This window comes from Mirounga angustirostris, unplaced genomic scaffold, assembly GCF_029215605.1.
Source record: "Mirounga angustirostris isolate CCGP_5_RB_7025 unplaced genomic scaffold, mMirAng1.0.hap1 SCAF_7, whole genome shotgun sequence".
NCBI classification, from domain to species: domain Eukaryota; kingdom Metazoa; phylum Chordata; class Mammalia; order Carnivora; family Phocidae; genus Mirounga; species Mirounga angustirostris.
The window spans coordinates 8,860,721-8,878,250 of record NW_026991715.1 but is presented as its reverse complement, the minus strand read 5'-3'; the positions used below and the strand labels follow the sequence as shown (position 1 = coordinate 8,878,250).

Sequence of the window (17,530 nt, the reverse complement as noted above, 5' to 3'; positions counted from 1 at the left end):
AGTTCGCGCCAGCCTCCACGTGGGCAGGTGGACCGGGGTGGGGGCGGCTCGGTGCCGCAAGGTCATTCAGGACTCCGGCTGGTGGGCAGCTCTTCCCTCTTCACGTGACTGCCATCTCTGGGTCTACAACAGCTGTCCCCCAGCCATCAGTGAGGGAGAAAGATGCTTTGGACAGCAAGCAGCTTTCTTTAAAAAAAAGAAAGAGAGAGACAGAAAAAGAAAGGAAGAAAGAAGGAAGGAAGGAAGAGAAAAGAAAGAAAGAAAGAAAGAAAGAAAGAAAGAAAGAAAGAAAGAAAGAAAGAAAGAAAGAAAGAAAGAAAAAGAAAAAAGAAAGAAGAAAAAAAGGAAAAAAGAGAAAAAGAAAGAAAAGAAAGAAAGAAAAAGAAAAGAAAAAAGAAAGAAAGAAAAAAAGAAAGAAAAGCTGCTGTTGAAGTAGCGGTCATCGCTCTGCTCACAGCTCAGCCGCCACAAGCTGGTCGTGTGGCCACACCTGGCTGCCAGGAACGCAGTCCGACCTCATCTGGGGCTGGGCAGCCATGTGTCCGGGCCTCAGCAGAAGGACGGAGGAGTGGGTCCTGGAGTTCGGCGGCGGCCTGTGGCTGTCATACTGCCCGCCCTCAGGCCCCGCGGAGGCGCCCGGCGGAAGCCAGACTCGCAGAGTGTGCGTGCGTGCGGGCCCCCGGCCCAGCTGCTTCACCGGATTTCCCCTCATGTTCTCCAGCTCGTGCTGGAGAACATGCTTCCTCTGAGCCGTGCATCCCCTTCTCGCCCACACCCGCCGCACCCCTGCCCTGTTCTGCCAGGTCTCCCTGTCTTCAGCCCTGCGCGCCCTGAGCCATCCCTCTCTCAGCTTCCCGAATGACCACTCTGAACAGCACGTCGGAGCACATGCCTCTCTGCCTCCATGGCTCGGCGGCCCCCAGGCCCGGGCCCAGACGGCTCCCGGCGGCTTCCAGGGCCCGTGGTGATCTGGCCTGCTTTTCTCTCTCCAGCTTCGTTCCCCCACTGCCCAGCAAAACTAAATCTCCAGTGACTGGTCATGATCCGCCTCTCTGCACGTGCTTCCTCCCTTCCCTGCGGCCCAGGGCCTTCTCTGTCCTCTGGGTCTAGGGGTCCCCTTGTGCTGGGGCTCTTCCTGAGCGGCCCGCAGTGGCAGCTCACCGAGGGCAGGCACAGGACTGTCCACGCTGTGTCAGGAAGTGCTTTTCGAATGACCAGTAGGGCTGAGAAACAGTAGGTTGTAGTGCTCCCTGCCTTTTCCCCGAGTCTGTCTCTGATCCTTTGCATTCGCCCCCCAATAGCCAATTTGAGCAAGTCACCAGGTCTGAGCACAGTCAGCTCGAGCTCTGAGCCTCTGCTGTCCGTCTGGCAAGAGTCCAGGGCAGATACCACCTCCTCCAGGAAGTTCTCCTTGTCCTCTGCACCCCTGCCAGTGCGTAGGGCCTCTTTTGCCTTTTGACTTGGTTTCCTTTTTGCTTATGCCCTTATGGTATTGTAACATGTGTTATAATATAGATAACAGAGTCATTCCTCACACTTCTTCCCTCAACTAGTGAATTATATGCGGCTTCGAGACTAGCTGATTTTGGGGTGCTTGGGTGGCTCGGTCGGTTAAGCGTCTGACTCTGTTACCCAGAGCCCTGTTGGGCTCCACGCTCAGTGGGGGGTCCGCTTGACATTGTCTCTCTCCCTCTGCCCCCTCCCCACACTTGCTCTCTCTCTCTCCCTCTCAAAATAAATTAAATCTTAAAAAAAAAATTAGCTGATCTTGCTCTATCACCTATATCACTTAACACTGTCTTGTACGAAGACACCCTGTAGGTGTTGAGTTGAATTGTCTCAGCCTCCTAAAAACTATACAAAAATTAATCTTTAGAAATGGATATTCCTTCAGATGTCAGTAAAATGCAGCAGCGTCATGAGGGAATCATCAGATACTGTCGGAGCAGTATCTTTGTCTACTTATTTATCTATCAGTAAACTTTTTGAATGCTTCTGCTGTCGCCCCGTCCCAGCAGTGTGAGATGCCACAGGAAGCAAGACAGACCGGTCCCCACCCTCCTGGAGCTTAGGGCCCCTTCCTCACCACAGCACGGCATGGCCAGGCCGTGTAGCTCAAAGTGTACCAGGAGCTGGTAATCCTGCTGTGGGTTGTCATGAGCAATGGGTCGGTTCGTCTAGTGCAGGCCAGAGGTCCTCCCCACCTGGCCAGTGTGCAATGGGTCTCAGCCGCTGCCCTGAGAATTGGTGTAAAAAAAAAAAAAAAAAGCTGGGAGGGAGGAGTGAAGGAGTGGTCAGTTAGAGAAACTATTCACTTGATTTAAATTCTTTGTTTAGGCTTGTTATTAATCAAGTTATTTCCATGTTTAATGGAAATTCCAGGCATCACTGTATCAAAATACAAATTATCACTCCAGAAAACTCAGCAGGTTGCCATCAAATATTAGATGGTAGAACAAACAAGAATTTGTGGGAGCTGGGCAATAAAATTTTAAATTCCTGGTTTTTAAACCGTATAGTGTTTACCTCTAGGATTTGATTGTTGGCTTTTTAGTTTTTTTAAAAAAGAGCAAAATAAATAGCTTGCTGACTTTTAAATAAATGTCTTCAGCCAAGAGCCAGGGAACCCAGTCAATGTAGCTGCCTGCTGATTTCGGTTTGCTTGTTTTCTGTGTAAAATCACACAGGCTCCTCAGGGTGGAGATCTCAGCCTACTGCCTAAACCACCAAAAGGCTGCTTGGGACTGCCAGTTTGAACTAATTTATCATGAATAAATGTCAGAGCATCCATGTCATTGACTGTAGGTTGCCACGGTTCTCCGTCTAGAGCTGGTTATTGAGCCTGAGAGGGATGTGGGGTTTGGGGAACACAGGCCAGCTCCAGGACACGCACGGTGCACACACACACCTACGTCACCAGGCCCAGCACCCCGTCATTCTGTAACTTCCCCGTTTACAGTCACTTTGGCCTAGGACTTGCTTTCTGCTTCATTGCTTTACCTGAACTTGTGGACTTAGAAGAAGACTGGCCCTTTGCGGTTTTTGCAGGAATCATAGACAAGATCCCTGAGACAGCCTGGGATATGCCGGTCCGACAGGAGGCGAGCTGAGAGCCCCATGGTGACATAATCTCGTCCTGGCTGGCAAACTGCACACGTACAAGAAAGGCTGTTATTTCTCGTCCATTCCCTTAAAACGTGGTCATGCCGGGCCTCAGCATTCCTTCTTTCCTGGGTGGGCTCAGTACCTGTGAAATGTTGTTGCCTCTTTTTTTTTTCTTTTGCATGTTGCTGAAGTTCAGAACTTGGTGCAACCGAGTTTATCAGCCTACAGCCCCCTTGTCTCACACGCCAGTCAATTCGCAACACTCTCGAGTGAGCCACACACGTGTAATCTCAGAATGCATGTTCATTCTGTTTTTCTTTTAAGGAGCCCGACGACCGTACCAACTTTCTGGAATATTCTATGATACTACATCATGAGTGACAGTAAATGTGACAGTCAGTTTTACAGTGTACAGGTGGCAGACTCAACCTTCACGGTCCTCAAACGTTACCAGCAGTTGAAGCCAATTGGCTCTGGAGCCCAAGGAATTGTTTGGTAAGTAGGGTCTGTTTCAATAGCGTGGATTGAGTTTTTGTCGTAATAAAAACTAAATTGTCAGAACTTAGAAACACCGATGATTAAAAAAAAAAGAAAACTCTTTTCTTTGCAATAGGTTTTTGAACTAAATTGAGTCAACCTCTTGCTCTAGTTATATGTAGTCCTGTTGTAGGATACAAACCTAAATTCTTAGAATGCTGCATAAATGTAAATAGGTAGCAGCTTTTCTTTTTTTTTTTCTTTGTTTCTTTTTTTCTTTCTTTTTTTTTTTCTTTTCCATTCCCCCCTGTCATTAGATACTAGAGTAATAGGTATGACAGTGAGTTGTAACAAAAATTTGGAGTTTTATTCATTTCTTCATCCTGGCCACCTTTCCCCCTCCCCCTTTTACCCCCAATCACTCCTATTCATTTCTAGGCGCCGTCACTGCAGTGCCTTGCCCTTCGTTGGCAGGACGAGGCCAGTCAGTGTCATTATCACCCCATGGATTAACCAGGAAGGGATGCTGTGTGAGGGGTTGGGCTGGCCGTCTCTTCCTTGGTGTCTGACTTCAGCCATGTGTCCAGCCCGTCAGAACCGTTGGTCTGACCCTGAACCTTAGTCTCTTGCATGGTAAGACAGTCAGCTGCCGCGACATCACTGGCCAGCTAAAGGTAAAGTCTTTCACGTGTTTTCTAGACTACAGTTATCAGCACTTCCCAGACTTTTTCTCCCATAGTTTCCCGGGGCAAGACTTTTTTTTTTTTTTTTTTTCTTTTTCCTTTTTTCTTTCTTGGGTCAATAAAAACAAGATGGTCTCTGCCTCTGAAAGAAACTGTGATAAAGCAAAATACCCCGTGTTTACCAGTCGTAGGCAGAGGGGATTCAAAAGCAAGAGAGAACTCTTCTGGATGTTCTGGAATGGGAGCTTATGTTTTCAGTAGAGATTGTGAGTTTAGAGCCTCTGCACCGGTGGTTTGACGGGATCCTCGGTTTTAGAGACCTGCGATCAGGGAAGTCAGGTGTTTCCTTCAGCCTAGGCAGTTGGAGGCCCTGGGAGCTAAGAGGAGGTTACAATTCAGACCCTCGCAGAAAAACTAATGCAGGAGAAGGGGCTGTGTGGAAGGAATGCAGGCGTGTGTCTAAAATAATGGTGATCTCAATTTCCAAATAGCACGCTGTATCGGTACTTAAATCTAGGGTACCAAGAGAAGTTTGGATGGTCCAAATGAGGACACTTCAATACGTATAAAAAGTTCCAGACAATAAAACATTCTTTTGATTTGGAATTGGGCGGTCATTTGACACAGGTAATTTGGCAAGACTGTTACCAAGGACATTTAATGTAGTAACTGCAGTGAGTGGCTGACTGGAAGTTCATAAGTCATTGTAAAATGGAAGGTTTTATAAACGGTAGGCAGTTAAAATTAATGACTTCATTACAGCATGGCAAATAACAGTAAAATCACATGCTACCTGATAAAATACTATTCTACAGAGATTGGTTTTGACTTCCAGGTCGCATAAGCTCCTTTTCATCTTTATTTTTTAAAGAGGTGTTTAATAATGAAATTATTCATTATGGATGTGTATTTTTCATTAAAAAATTTTTAGTTTTGAAGCAAAAGTTCCTAGTATGCCATTATAAGCTAGACTTCCTCTTGGAAAAGCAGTGGCAGAACTATAGGATGGAAAATTCAGAATTAAAAATTTTTTTAAAAACTCAGAGTCCAGAAATAAACCCATACATTTATGGCCTGTTGATTTAGGAAAAGCATGCCAAGGTTATTCAACGGGGAAAGAACAGTCTCTTCAACAAATAGTGCTAGAACAACTGGATAGCCACATGCAGAAGGATGATGTTAGACCCTTACTTCACATCATGTAAAAAGTTACCTCAGAGTGGGTCATCGACCCAAATATAAGAGCTAAAAGCATAAAACTCTTAGAAGAAAACAGGGGAAGCTTCATGACTTTGGATTCTTAGAAATGGACACCAAAAGCATGAGCAACAAAATTAAAAATTGGACTCCATCAAAATTAAAAACTTTGGTGCATTAAAGGACACTGTCAGGAGAGTGAAAAAACAACCCACAAAATGGGGAGATGTATCCGCTAAGAGTCTAGTATCCAGAATGTATAAAGAACTCTTACAACTGTAAAAAAGACAACCCAATTTTTAATAAAAGAAGCAAAGGACTTGAACAGATGTTTCCCCAAAGAAGATATGTAAATAGGTGATAAGCCCATGGAAGGATGCTTATCATTCGCCATCAGGGAAATGAAAGTCAAAACCACAATGAGATACCACTTCATTCCCACTGGGATGCCCATGGTCAGCACAACAGGAGATAACTAATGTTGGCAAGGATGTGAAGAAGTTAGAACCTCATACATGGTGAGAATGTAAGATGGTGAGGCCACTTGTGGAAAACAGTTTCACGGTTCCTCCACGTAGAATTACCACGTGACCCAGGAAATACTCCTAGAATTAAAGACAGATGTTCAGAGACTTGTACACAGATGTTCGTAGCAGCAGTATTCGCAGTAGCCAAAAGGTAGAAACAGCCCAAATGTCCATCCGTGGATGAAAAGATGCACCAGTCGTGTTGGGTGCATACACGGGATGTTACTCACAGAAAGGAACGGAGCGCTGGGACACGGGACAACGTGGACGATCCTTAAGAACATGCTACGTGAGAGAAGCCAGACATTTACATGAAATATCGGAGTAGGTAAATCCATAGAGGCAGATTGGTGCAGATTGGTGGTTAACAGAGGCAAGGGGAGTGGGGAGCAACTGCTTAGTGGGTTTGGGGTTTCCCTTTGTGATGATGAAAATCTTTTGGAATGATCTAGATACAGAGGTGGTGACTGCACGACATTATGAATGTACCAAACACCACTGAATTTTTCACTTTCAAATGCTTAATTTTATGTGTATGTGAATCTCACCTCAAAAACTTGTTTTTTTAAAAAAAGAAAACTCGATAGTGCTTTAAACCAAGGATCTTTGTCATTCGTGATGGATATTTAACTCCTGATACTATAGTATCCTATATAATGACATTTTCATGCTGTATTATGTATAAAATACGTTGTCATTTTCTTGTAGTAGCTTAATTTATGTATTCACAGAATCTTAACAGTAATTTCACTTAACTCCTAATATTTTCCTTTACATGATTTTATGACAATTTTATTGATGTTTATAGGAGCAACTTTTATCTCACATGCAGAAAGGTAGGAAGAAAGCAGTATGTCGTGGCTAAAAATGTTTTTTTTAATATTTTATTTATTCGAGAGAGAGCACAAGCAGGGGGAGCAGCAAGGGGAGAGAGAGAAGCAGACTTCCCGCTGAGCAGGAAGCCCGATGTGGGGCTCGATCCCAGGACCTTGAGATCCTGAGATCTTGACCTGAGCCAAAGGCAGTCGCTTAACCAACTGAGCCACCCAGGCGCCTCTGTTGTGGCTAAAATTTTAACACCATTCTAAGCCTCATCTCTTTGATTCTAAGGAAAGATCAAAGACTGGGTTTCTGTTCTTTTCTGCTCAAGAAAAAAGTCATTACTTAGAACTGATTAAGCTTAATTATTTAATTAAAATTTAATGAGCCCATGCACAGCCAACAGTTTATTTCACCATCTTGGATGTCAGTATTCTCTTACCTTTATAACCCAGCCAGTTAATCATTACCAAATCAAAGCCTGTTAGCTGGGTTAACTTTACTGGAGGCATGGAAATGGGATTAGTTAACTTGGCTTAGATTATTGATGTTTTCTTTTAGAAATGTTTGTACAGGGGCGCCTGGGTGGCTCTGTTGGCTGAGCCACTGCCTTCGGCTCAGGTCGTGATCCTGGAGTCCCTGGATCGAGTCCCGCATCGGGCTCCCTGCTTGGCGGGGAGTCTGCTTCTCCCTCTAACCCTCCCCCCCTCTCATGGGCTCTCTCTCTCTCTCATTCTCTCTCTCTCAAATAAATAAAATCTTTAAAAAAAAAATGTTTGTACAATTACAAAAATCATGCTTAGACTTCTGGGATGTTTCATTTTTCAGCCTTTAGATGAAGTGGGTATTTACTTATTTATTTAGATGAAGTGCCATCCCAGGATTTCGGCCTACATGGTTTCTGTGATTACTCCATTACTGCTCTCTCCCAGAGCTGGTGCGACTTGCTGTCAGCCAGGTGCTCCTCACCTTCCTACCGGGCTTGAGGCTTCGGGGTCCCATTGAGCCGCAGCAGTGGTAACCCTCAAATTGAGAGGAGAGTACTTTTCCCGTGAGACTTCTCCCACATCTTCTGGGGACTTTTTCCTGGCTCTGTTTGCAAAGCATCTTGGATATTGGCATTTTGCTTTAAGGTCCTCAGAAGAAAAGTGGGTCTTACCCCATTCCATTGTTTGAATAGAGCAAGAAACTACTAATGATGCCAGACAGACCCCTTTCTTCCCATCAGTGACAGAAGGGCCCAAGTATCCCCACCATCAAGTCCTAACTTCTAGATAACCAGTTCTCTCCAGTGCTCCTTTCCCTGCAGACATTGCAGGTTCTTTCCCATGGCCATCACTTTTGTCCCCACTATATGTCCTGGTTGGATTGTCCTCAGAAATCCGCCAGTCTTTCAAGACACTATATCTTTCAAGACTGATCTCGTCTATGAAACGTCCCCAGGTAATCACAGCTCATGTTTAGAATAGAGCCTCCTGCGGTGCCCGGGTGGCTCAGTCGGTTAAGCGTCTGCCTTCAACTCAGGTCATGATCCCAGGGTCCTGGGATCAAGTCCCACATGGGGCTCCCTGCTCAGCAGGGAGTCTGCTTCTTCCTCTGCCTGCCACTCTCCCTGCTCATGCTCTCTCTCTCTCACTCACTCTCAAATAAATAAAATCTTTTTTAAAAATAGAATAGAGCCTTCTCTCTGATTGAACGAAATGCTTGATTGATGTGCATATGGGTGCAGATGCACACACACACACACTCTCCTTCCAGAACTGTAAGATAGTAAATCTGTGTTTTAAACTAGTAAATTTGTGGTAATTTCTTATAATAGCAATAGGAAACTAACGCAGGGGGCATGCATGTTTTTACATTTTGAGAAATAAAATATAGTAGCAAAAGTGTATGGTTTATAAAACTTGTTCATTGTCTGTTTAAACTAGAGCTTAATAAAGGGACCTAGTGCCTGGGGTGCAGGCAAGCAAGGTGCTGGTACTTACAGGATTAAATGGAAGAGCTGGGGTCAGAGTAAAATGTTCTGGCTCCTTAATTTTTAATTGTTTTTGCAACTGTGTCTGATTTGTTTCTATGTTTTTGCTGTTCATTAAAAATATTAGTAAAATAAATTAGGAAGTAAGTTTTAAAATGTTTATCACTTTGGATTATTCACAAGTATTTCATAAAATTAAATCATTGCAAGATTTCAAAGCTGTGGTGGGAATTGTGTGTACACACTTCTTTCATGTCTATTCAGATTTTTCTTTCTCCTTCTAAATTCTCAAGTTGTTCAGCCAAAGTATTGAAAATTGTTTTATGGATAGTTGTATGAAGTGTCTAACTTAAAAAAAAAAAGTGTTTAATATTGGATCTGGCAGTCCCTAGAAGTGACCGTTAACAACCTGAGCATGAAGTGGTTAGTCTAGCTCTTACTTCTTTTTCTCTCTCTAGTTCTGTGCACCCTCGAATGTCGGCCTGGTCTTACACCATTTTATTTTCTCTCTAGTGGTCTAAGTAAGTAAACATATGACGTGTATAACAACATTTCTGTGATGAAGGAGGTCTGTAGCATAAAGTGCAAGAAGGCTGTGATTCGGGGGGACTGAGTTCCAAGGCCGGCTGTGATCCACATCGCAGGAGTTCTCTGTGACCTTGGGCAAATCCTTGTGTCTTTGGGGGTCTTAACAGTTTCACCTCTAAAACGAATGGTTTAGAGCTTCTGGATTAAGGTGATGGATCAGATACATAACAGAGAACAGGAGGGCAGTAGTCCAGTGCAGGAGAGCTTTTAACAAGTTTCTCTAATGTAAAAAGTAATTGGAAACTGGATGCAGATAAACAGAGCAGAGAAGATGAGAATAAGTAGATGAGACATTTGCAACAAGGAAGAGAACCTATCTATAGTAAAACCCCAAAGAGGCTGTGGGTATAGAGATGACAAATACAGAAAATGAAGATGACACAAGTGGCTAGAAATAGGGGTGTTAATTATGAAACAGTTGTGCCAGTTGGCTCCTAGCATTCCCGCCCTCACCCATGTGCTCAGCATTTGCACCTAGAGCGCAAGTAGGTGAGTGAAGAATTACTAGGCCAGGATCCAGGGAAGAGCAGAAGCCTAGAGAGGGGAGCCCGGGATTTGGGGCTCTTTCCTCTGAGAACATTTGACAATTCTAGACTGGGCAGCTGAGAGATTGAGTAATACTTTGGATTGCCTTGGGGGACTAGCAGACAGGGATTGGAGCCCAGGGCCCTGTGGGGGGCCTGGTGAACGTCCTTCTCCTCGAGCTGGGGCCAATAAAGGACTGCATCCAAGAGGTGAGAATGAACCAGAAAGAAACAGACCCTTGCAGGCACTGCCACTCAGCCTCAGACCATCTCAAGTTGCTGAACTTGAACTGAATTGAACCCAGATTGCTAGTGCCTCCCCCCCACCACCACACCAGGTATCCAGCAGAAGTGCATTTAAATTCTCCCTAGAGGAAGACAGTGTCATACTGGATATCAGATTATTTCCAGATAGCAAGGAGTCTTGCAAGTGTGAGGTCCCATGCATAATCACAAATAATCAGTCACACAGGAGATAAGACGACATGCACACAACCCAACACAAACAGAAAAGAAACAGATGCACAGGGGAATTGGCATTCTTGGATCCAGACTTCTAAATAGCTCTGATGTTATATCCAGGATGGATGGGTTTGACGGCATATTAGATGTAACTGGAGAGAGATTTAGCAATCTGAAAGATGGGTCAGGAAAAAAATTCAGGATGAGGCCTGAAGAGACAAGTGTAGGAGAATACAGGAGAGAGGATGTATTAGTTTTCTACTGCTGCGTAACAAATTACCACAAACTTGGTGTTTTAAAAAAACAAAACAAAACACCCATTTATAATTCCATAGTTCTGTAGGTTAAAAATCTGCACAGCCTTGCCTGGGTTCTTGCTCAGCATCTCACAAAGCTGAGATCAAGATGTTGGCTGGGCTGCATTCTTATATGGAGGCTCTGGGAAAGAATGTGCTTCCAAGCAGTCGCAAGACCCAGTTCCTTGCAGCTGGAGGTCTGAGGTCCCCGTCCCTTGCTTTCTGTCAGCCAAGGGCCACTGAGCTCCGTGAGGCTTCCCACATTCCTTCTCACATGTCCCCCTCCATCTTAAAGGCAGCAGTGGCATGTCTACTCCTTCGCAGGATAAAAATCTCTCGGACTTTCTCCCCTTCCCACCAGCTGGAACAAACTCAGCTTCTGAAGGGCTTTTGTGATTAGATTAGCCCCCCAGCTCCTGTTTGTTAATGAGTATGCTTCACCCTCATGTAGGACACGGGGTCAGTATACATAAAAGTCAAATGCCTAGGGCGCCTGGGTGGTTCAGTCGTTAAGCGTCTGCCTTTGGCTCAGGTCATGATCCCAGGGTCCTGGGATCGAGTCCCACACCGGGCTCCCTGCTCTGCGGGAGGCCTGCTTCTCCCACTCCCGCTCCCCCTGCTTGTGTTCCTGCTCTCGCTATGTCTCTCTCTGTCAAAAAAATAAATAAAATCTTAAAAAAAAAAAAAAAGTCAAATGCCTAGAAATTGGTAGAACAAACCACTTTGAGAGTGCTTTGGCATTATCTGCTAAAATATGTGCAGTCCCACTCTTAGCTATCTACTCATCAGAAATGCATGCAGAGGGGACTCCAAGCCCTGTGTGAGAACATTTATGACTATGTTTTTTTGTAATCACTTGCAAACTGAAAACAACCAAAGTGTCTATCAACATTATGTCATATAGTCATGCAAAGGAATATTATAGCAATGACACAGAATGAATTATAGCTACACACAATGACAGATGAGTCTCACAAATGTGATGTTGAGCAAAAGAAGTCAGACACAGCTGATTTCAAAAACCAGGCAAAAATAAGCTATGCGGGCTGTGGGGAGGGAGCTTGAAAATTCATGTTTTGCTGGTAAAAGCAAGGAAGTGATTATCATAAGAGAAATAGTTATCGTCTTTGGGGGACTGGAGGGATAATGATTAGTAGGAGATGTTGGGGGTCTGGGGGGATGCTGACAAAACATGGCTCTTTGTGATTAATCATTGAGCTGAGGAACAGGAAGGGAAGTCAAGGAATGAATATCAGACAGGCGTTGCCTTCTCACCAATACTCAATGTTGGAAATCCATGGAGTTCTGAGAGAAAATTTAATTTGAAGTCAGAAGACAAACTATCAATCGAGGCTGAGGGCAGAATGAGATCATTTATCTTGCATGCACTTTTTCTGAGGAAATTCCTTGAGGATGTACTCCACCAAGAAAGAGAATTCAAGGACATGTACAACCAGAAGCATGGAGGCCAGTGAAGAGAAATCCCAGGGTAGTAGCTGTGCAGCAGGCCTTGAAAGGAACTCCAAGAAAAAATACCATCAAAAAGAATGGAATAGACTCCAGACAATAATGTGAGCAAGAATGCAGGAAGTGCTGGGGAGAGGCTGCAGAAAGGGGTATTTTTCTTCTCTTCAGAAGAAAAATGCTTATTAGAAACTTACGGTGGAAAAGCTAGAAAAGTCATGGTCTAAGCGTCAAACAGCTTTAAAAGGACATGATGTTTGAGCAATTGATGGAATGTAAGAAAGGAAAATCCATCTGACTTCGATGCTGGAAACAATCTCATTCTCTTGTGAGCAGCTACAAGGGTCATTGATCCTTAGAAAATGAAATGTCATCCCGGCTCCGCGATTAGGAACACTGACCTCTGTGCACATACGCACTCTCTGTGTCTTGGTTTTCAACGTTTAGACACGTCCGAAAGAAGAAACATGGAAGACTTAGCTGTAGGGACCACATAGATGTGTCCTCTAGGTTGCTCATTTGAGACAGAGTTTGGAGGAAGGGAAAATGAGTAGAGCGCTGGAGGCCAAAGAGATGGAATGTCACAGTCTTGTCTTACACGCTGGGAGTCCGGAGGTTCCCTGGAAAGTTGATGGAACAAGTTTAGGCACGTTGTTTAAAGTTACTAAGGTAACCAAGGGAAAAGTTTAAAATAACACGAGAGCAAAAAACTGGGAGGAGTTGGGGGTTTCAATAAAGTGACTAAATCTTCAGTTTTGGGGAGTAGATAGACAATTTCTGAAGTCGAGACATGAGGAAATAGTGATAGAAGTATATTCTTTGGAGTTGAGAAGGGACCACAAAAATTAAAACCAGAAATAACTGAAGGTGTTTGCTTCAAGGGTTGGAACTAGGAGTGGAAGCGTGTCCTGCTCAGAGGCTCAGAATTCAGTCCATTTAGCTCATTTTGGACAAAAACTTTTGAGATCAAAAAAGGTGTGTCTGTTTTCAAATTCTTAAGACTGAGAAATAAATGGAGGTACAAATACACGTGTGTATATTATTTGTTGCACAAATAGATTTATCTTTAACATTTTATAATGCATGTGACTGGTACATTTGCATATGGGTATGTGGATTTACATATGTGTATACATGTACACGTAATGTGACCTGAATTAAAGAGAAATAATTACAAAGTGACATGGGGTTTCTAGCCTTCAATCTAAAACAGATTGAATTAGATGAGGCTTGTTGGCAAAAAAAAAAAGAAAGAAAGAAAATTAATAGACGTGAATGAGTGGAAACAGTGTTACAAACAGAATAGAATAAATACATAGAAACAATATTTTAGATGGTGCTTGGGTTCTCAGGTGGTCTTTAGCAGCTTTTAACCTCTGGTGAGGAACCAAAGGGCAATATTAGTACCATTAGTACTGGTTTGTAAGAAATGCACAATCAGGTGACTCAGTTTGTCCTATTTTCTGGAGGAAAAAAGGGACAATGAATTTCAGTTGGGAACTTGAGATGGCAGAAACGCAGCCCCTGCAAGATTTTTCTTCTTACTATAGTAGTACAAGGAGTTATTTCTAGTCGAATTTTATATATAGCCATTGCTTACATTAGGGATTTTGTATCTTGGGGATTTACCATGAGCTGAGATCTTAGGCTTCTGTTTTACACTTTTTTAGATTCTTTTGTCTGGGAAAAACACAATCAGAGCTTGTATTTGTTGTATCCATTTCTCATGAGCTCAACCATTTCCTCCGTGGTGATATGCCAGATTATACTTATATTGTATTCTGTGATTTGTATTAAATTACTTGGTTCTGAACATAATAATCTCAACTCACGTAAGAAGAAGTCAGTGTGCATCCTAACTGCAGCTGCCGTGTTTGTGCCCCTGCGGTCAGTCCCTCCCACACCCTTAGCCAATTCAACCTGGCTCTTCATGTGTAGCAGTACCTCGTGGAAACAAGCAGAAAGACATTTCATTATTTGTTACTCATTTAAAAAGGGAATGCATTGAACGGACATTGTGCATTGCAGTCTTTTCCAGAATCATCCTAATGGGTCCCTTATTGTATTTCCTGATTATAGTGCTGCTTTTGATACAGTTCTTGGGATAAATGTTGCAGTCAAGAAACTAAGCCGTCCTTTTCAGAATCAAACTCATGCAAAGAGAGCTTACCGTGAACTCGTCCTCTTAAAATGTGTCAATCATAAAAATGTAAGTTATGTCTATGTTTCCTCTGCATAACGTGGTCCACGGTGTGGTCATCTTGTGGGTCTTTGGAAATAATTAAGTTCAGACCTCGGGTAAACTAGCTGTAACAGGAACTATTTAAGTGGTTCTATTTTCTTGACAAAATTCTTAATCAGCATTGGGGAAATTGAAGTCAGCAAGAAGCATCATGGTCCAGTCTAGGTCCGACAGCAATATCCATTAACCCTGTAATCATTTGATTTTCACCATGTCTGTTTCAAAAATGGCAACAGTATTGACCTAAGAAAATGAGAAACAACTAGATACTTTTTTAGAAAAACATTGTTCTATAAAGTAGCTTTTTACCTTGTACACACGGACATTTCATTTCTAAGTAAATGTGATATTCAAGATGGCTGTGCTTGGCATCTCACAGAAATCAAAGCACTGTGAATTTCAAGGAGAAATTGTATTTCTCCAGAAAATTTCTGGAGGCCCATTGTATGTCCGCTACTGGTCTCAGCATTATCGTGAGCACGATTTTGATAACCTTGCCATGTTATAAAAAATCATAAAATGTTATGTCTGAAAGGGGCTTTGGAGAGCACCCCTTGTGACCCCTTTTTTGTTGTGGGGGAGGAGTATTTAAGACTACACTCAACTCCACGTGGCTCCCTTTGTTTTAGCATTTATACTGGCTCTTTCTGGTGAAGGGACATTACATACAAAACTAAGATAGGTTTATTCTTTTGAGTCCATGGTTTGAGTTTGTTTTTAATTTCTCCAATGCATGCTTTATTTTACTTATACATTTAAATTTTTTTTCAGGTTACACAGAAGTATGGTTATTATTTTTTTTAATTCAAACAATACAAACAAGAAGGCAAAAATCATTGACTCCCTCAGATCATTATCATTAACATTTTGGGAGCATTCTTATATACATACATATATGAACACGATCAGCTATGTTATCATGCATCCTGCCTTCTCCCTCATGGAATGTTTCTGGACCTCAAATACATTTCATAGTACACATGCACAATAATTTATTTAACAGTCACCTGTTACTGGATATTTAGATTGCTTCCAGTTTTTGCTATTATAACCAGTGCTGCAACGAACATCCTTGTACATGCATCTTTGCCCACCTGTCCAGGTGAACTTCTTAGCCAAAGCATATACTACACACTCTGGCTTTAATATGTGCTGACAAATTGACCTCAAGAAAGACTGCCAATTTTACACTTTCATTAAGACTATCTGAGGAAAAAAAAAAGTATCTAAGAATGTGCTTTATTTCAGAATCCCCCAATACTCTGTACATATTGTTGATTTTTCTTGTTGTTGTACTTTGCCAATCTGAGAGATGACAAATGATATCTTATTCTTACTTGTGAGGTTCACTTCTTTCCATACTTCATTAGCCATTTATTTTTAAAGAATTTGTTTCCCATGGCCTTTGACCATTTTTCAATTGGGCTGTTGGTCTCTTTTATGCATTTATAGAGGATCTTTGTATATTAAAGCTATCAACCCTCACTTCTTTTCCATTTGACCTCATTTAGGTTGCTTTTGCCATTCTAGGTTGTGTGTGTGTGTGTGTGTGTGTGTGTGTGGTTTTATGGGGGTTGTTTTATTTTGTTTGTTTGGTTGGTTTGGTTTGGTTTTTTGGTTTTTTGGTTTTTTGGTCTTGGTTTGGGTTTAACATGACACATGTTCTAGGTTTCCTGTCATGCTTAGAAAAGGCTTTTCTACGCCAGGATTACATAAATGTTTATCCACATTTTAATGTTTTGTGGTTTCATGGTTTACATTTAAATCTTTGTTCCACTTGGAGTTGATGTGAAGATTAAGTATGGATCCGGTTTTATTTTACAATTGGTTAGACAGCCACCCCAGTCCAATATTCTCACTCATCTTTTCCTTGGTCATTTGAAATGATTGAGGATGTGTGCTTGATGCTCAAGCGGTGGGACTCATTGTTTAACTGTTGGGGTGCCAGGACCAAGGCCTTGCGGTAGAGGCCTTTCTAGAACCCTCTTTAAGTAAATACGTAACACTGAGGGGTTCATCTTCATCATACTAGAAATACAAGTTTCGCCTTCATATTTCAAAACTACAGAAATTTGTAGATCGTATCTCAGTTTTCATAGTTAACATATTGCTTTAGTGTTTTTCTACCCGTAATGTTCTACCTTTTTATGTTCAAAGCCTGAAAGACATTATGTGTTAAAATTCTGTCATAATAAGTCACTAGAGACACATAAAATGTGATTTGATTAAAAGTATATCTCATTTCCAAGGTGAGAATCCTGATCATTTAACTTTTCTCAAATACCATGTAATAGGATGTTTTGGTAAAACTAATAACAATAATAAATACTGAACTCTGCTATGATTTTTCAGTTTTAATGCATTTTAATGTTCAACTTAATTTTTATAATTAAGTAGAGTTACCTGACATGCTGAGGAATAATAAATCTTCTCTTTTCAGATAATTAGTTTGTTAAATGTGTTTACACCACAAAAGACTCTAGAAGAATTTCAAGATGTGTAAGTATCACTTTAACTCAGTAATGCAGTATGTATCAAAGACTAAAAATTTAGAAAGGAAAAATTGCTTTTTTTACTTAGGAAATGTAGGTAGCAATATATTTAGCCACTTTTTTCTGTGGAAGAGAAATATTAAGGAAGATAGATAATAATATTCAACTCTTTGTGCCTAGATATTATCATCTCCATAACTGATAAATGATGACTGAAAATAATTCTTCGGAGCAGATGGTGATCATTAATGCTGTTGATTGGCTCTGCTGAAATATAAAATGTTGTTCTCCAGTCCCCCTGAAAGCCAGGATGATAGTGTTTGTAATTATTATTTGAAATCATTACGACACTGTATGTTGTGCGATTCCAAAATCTGAAATAGAATTATCTTCCGGACAATAAAATATTAACTTACCGTATTGAAGTATAATGCCCAACTCATCCTAAATTGACTGGTGCATTCGTTCAACAAATATCTGATTGCCACTCGTGTGCTAGGCACTCTCTGGGACTTGGCATACTTCAGTGACCCAAACAGGCAAAGATCCCTTTTATGATTAAGAATTGCAGGTGGTCACACTCGCTCTTAGAGCTTTGTGAAAGCCAGAGAAGAGAAGATACGCAGTTAACATAAGTAAGGAAGTGCCACCATCATAAGGATGTCGCAAGTGTTCTGGA

At 42.1% G+C, this 17,530-nt stretch overlaps 1 protein-coding gene across 8 annotated transcripts in view; it reads left to right on the top strand.

Annotated features, from left to right (window-relative positions):
• The window catches only part of MAPK9 (mitogen-activated protein kinase 9), a 51,055-nt gene that overhangs the window by 12,635 nt on the left and 20,890 nt on the right, over positions 1-17,530 (top strand). For 5 of the 8 annotated variants that reach the window (XM_045890628.3, XM_045890654.3, XM_045890638.3 and 2 more), the window contains exons 2-4: positions 3,430-3,600; positions 14,197-14,326; positions 16,800-16,858. In XM_045890628.3, coding sequence (XP_045746584.1) covers positions 3,479-3,600; positions 14,197-14,326; positions 16,800-16,858 — 311 coding nt within the window. In that variant the 5' untranslated portion in view covers positions 3,430-3,478. Of the gene's footprint in view, positions 1-3,429; positions 3,601-4,020; positions 4,257-14,196; positions 14,327-16,799; positions 16,859-17,530 lie in introns of those variants that run through there. The other 3 variants (XM_054511038.2, XM_054511041.2, XM_064595778.1) reach the window with 3 other exon arrangements.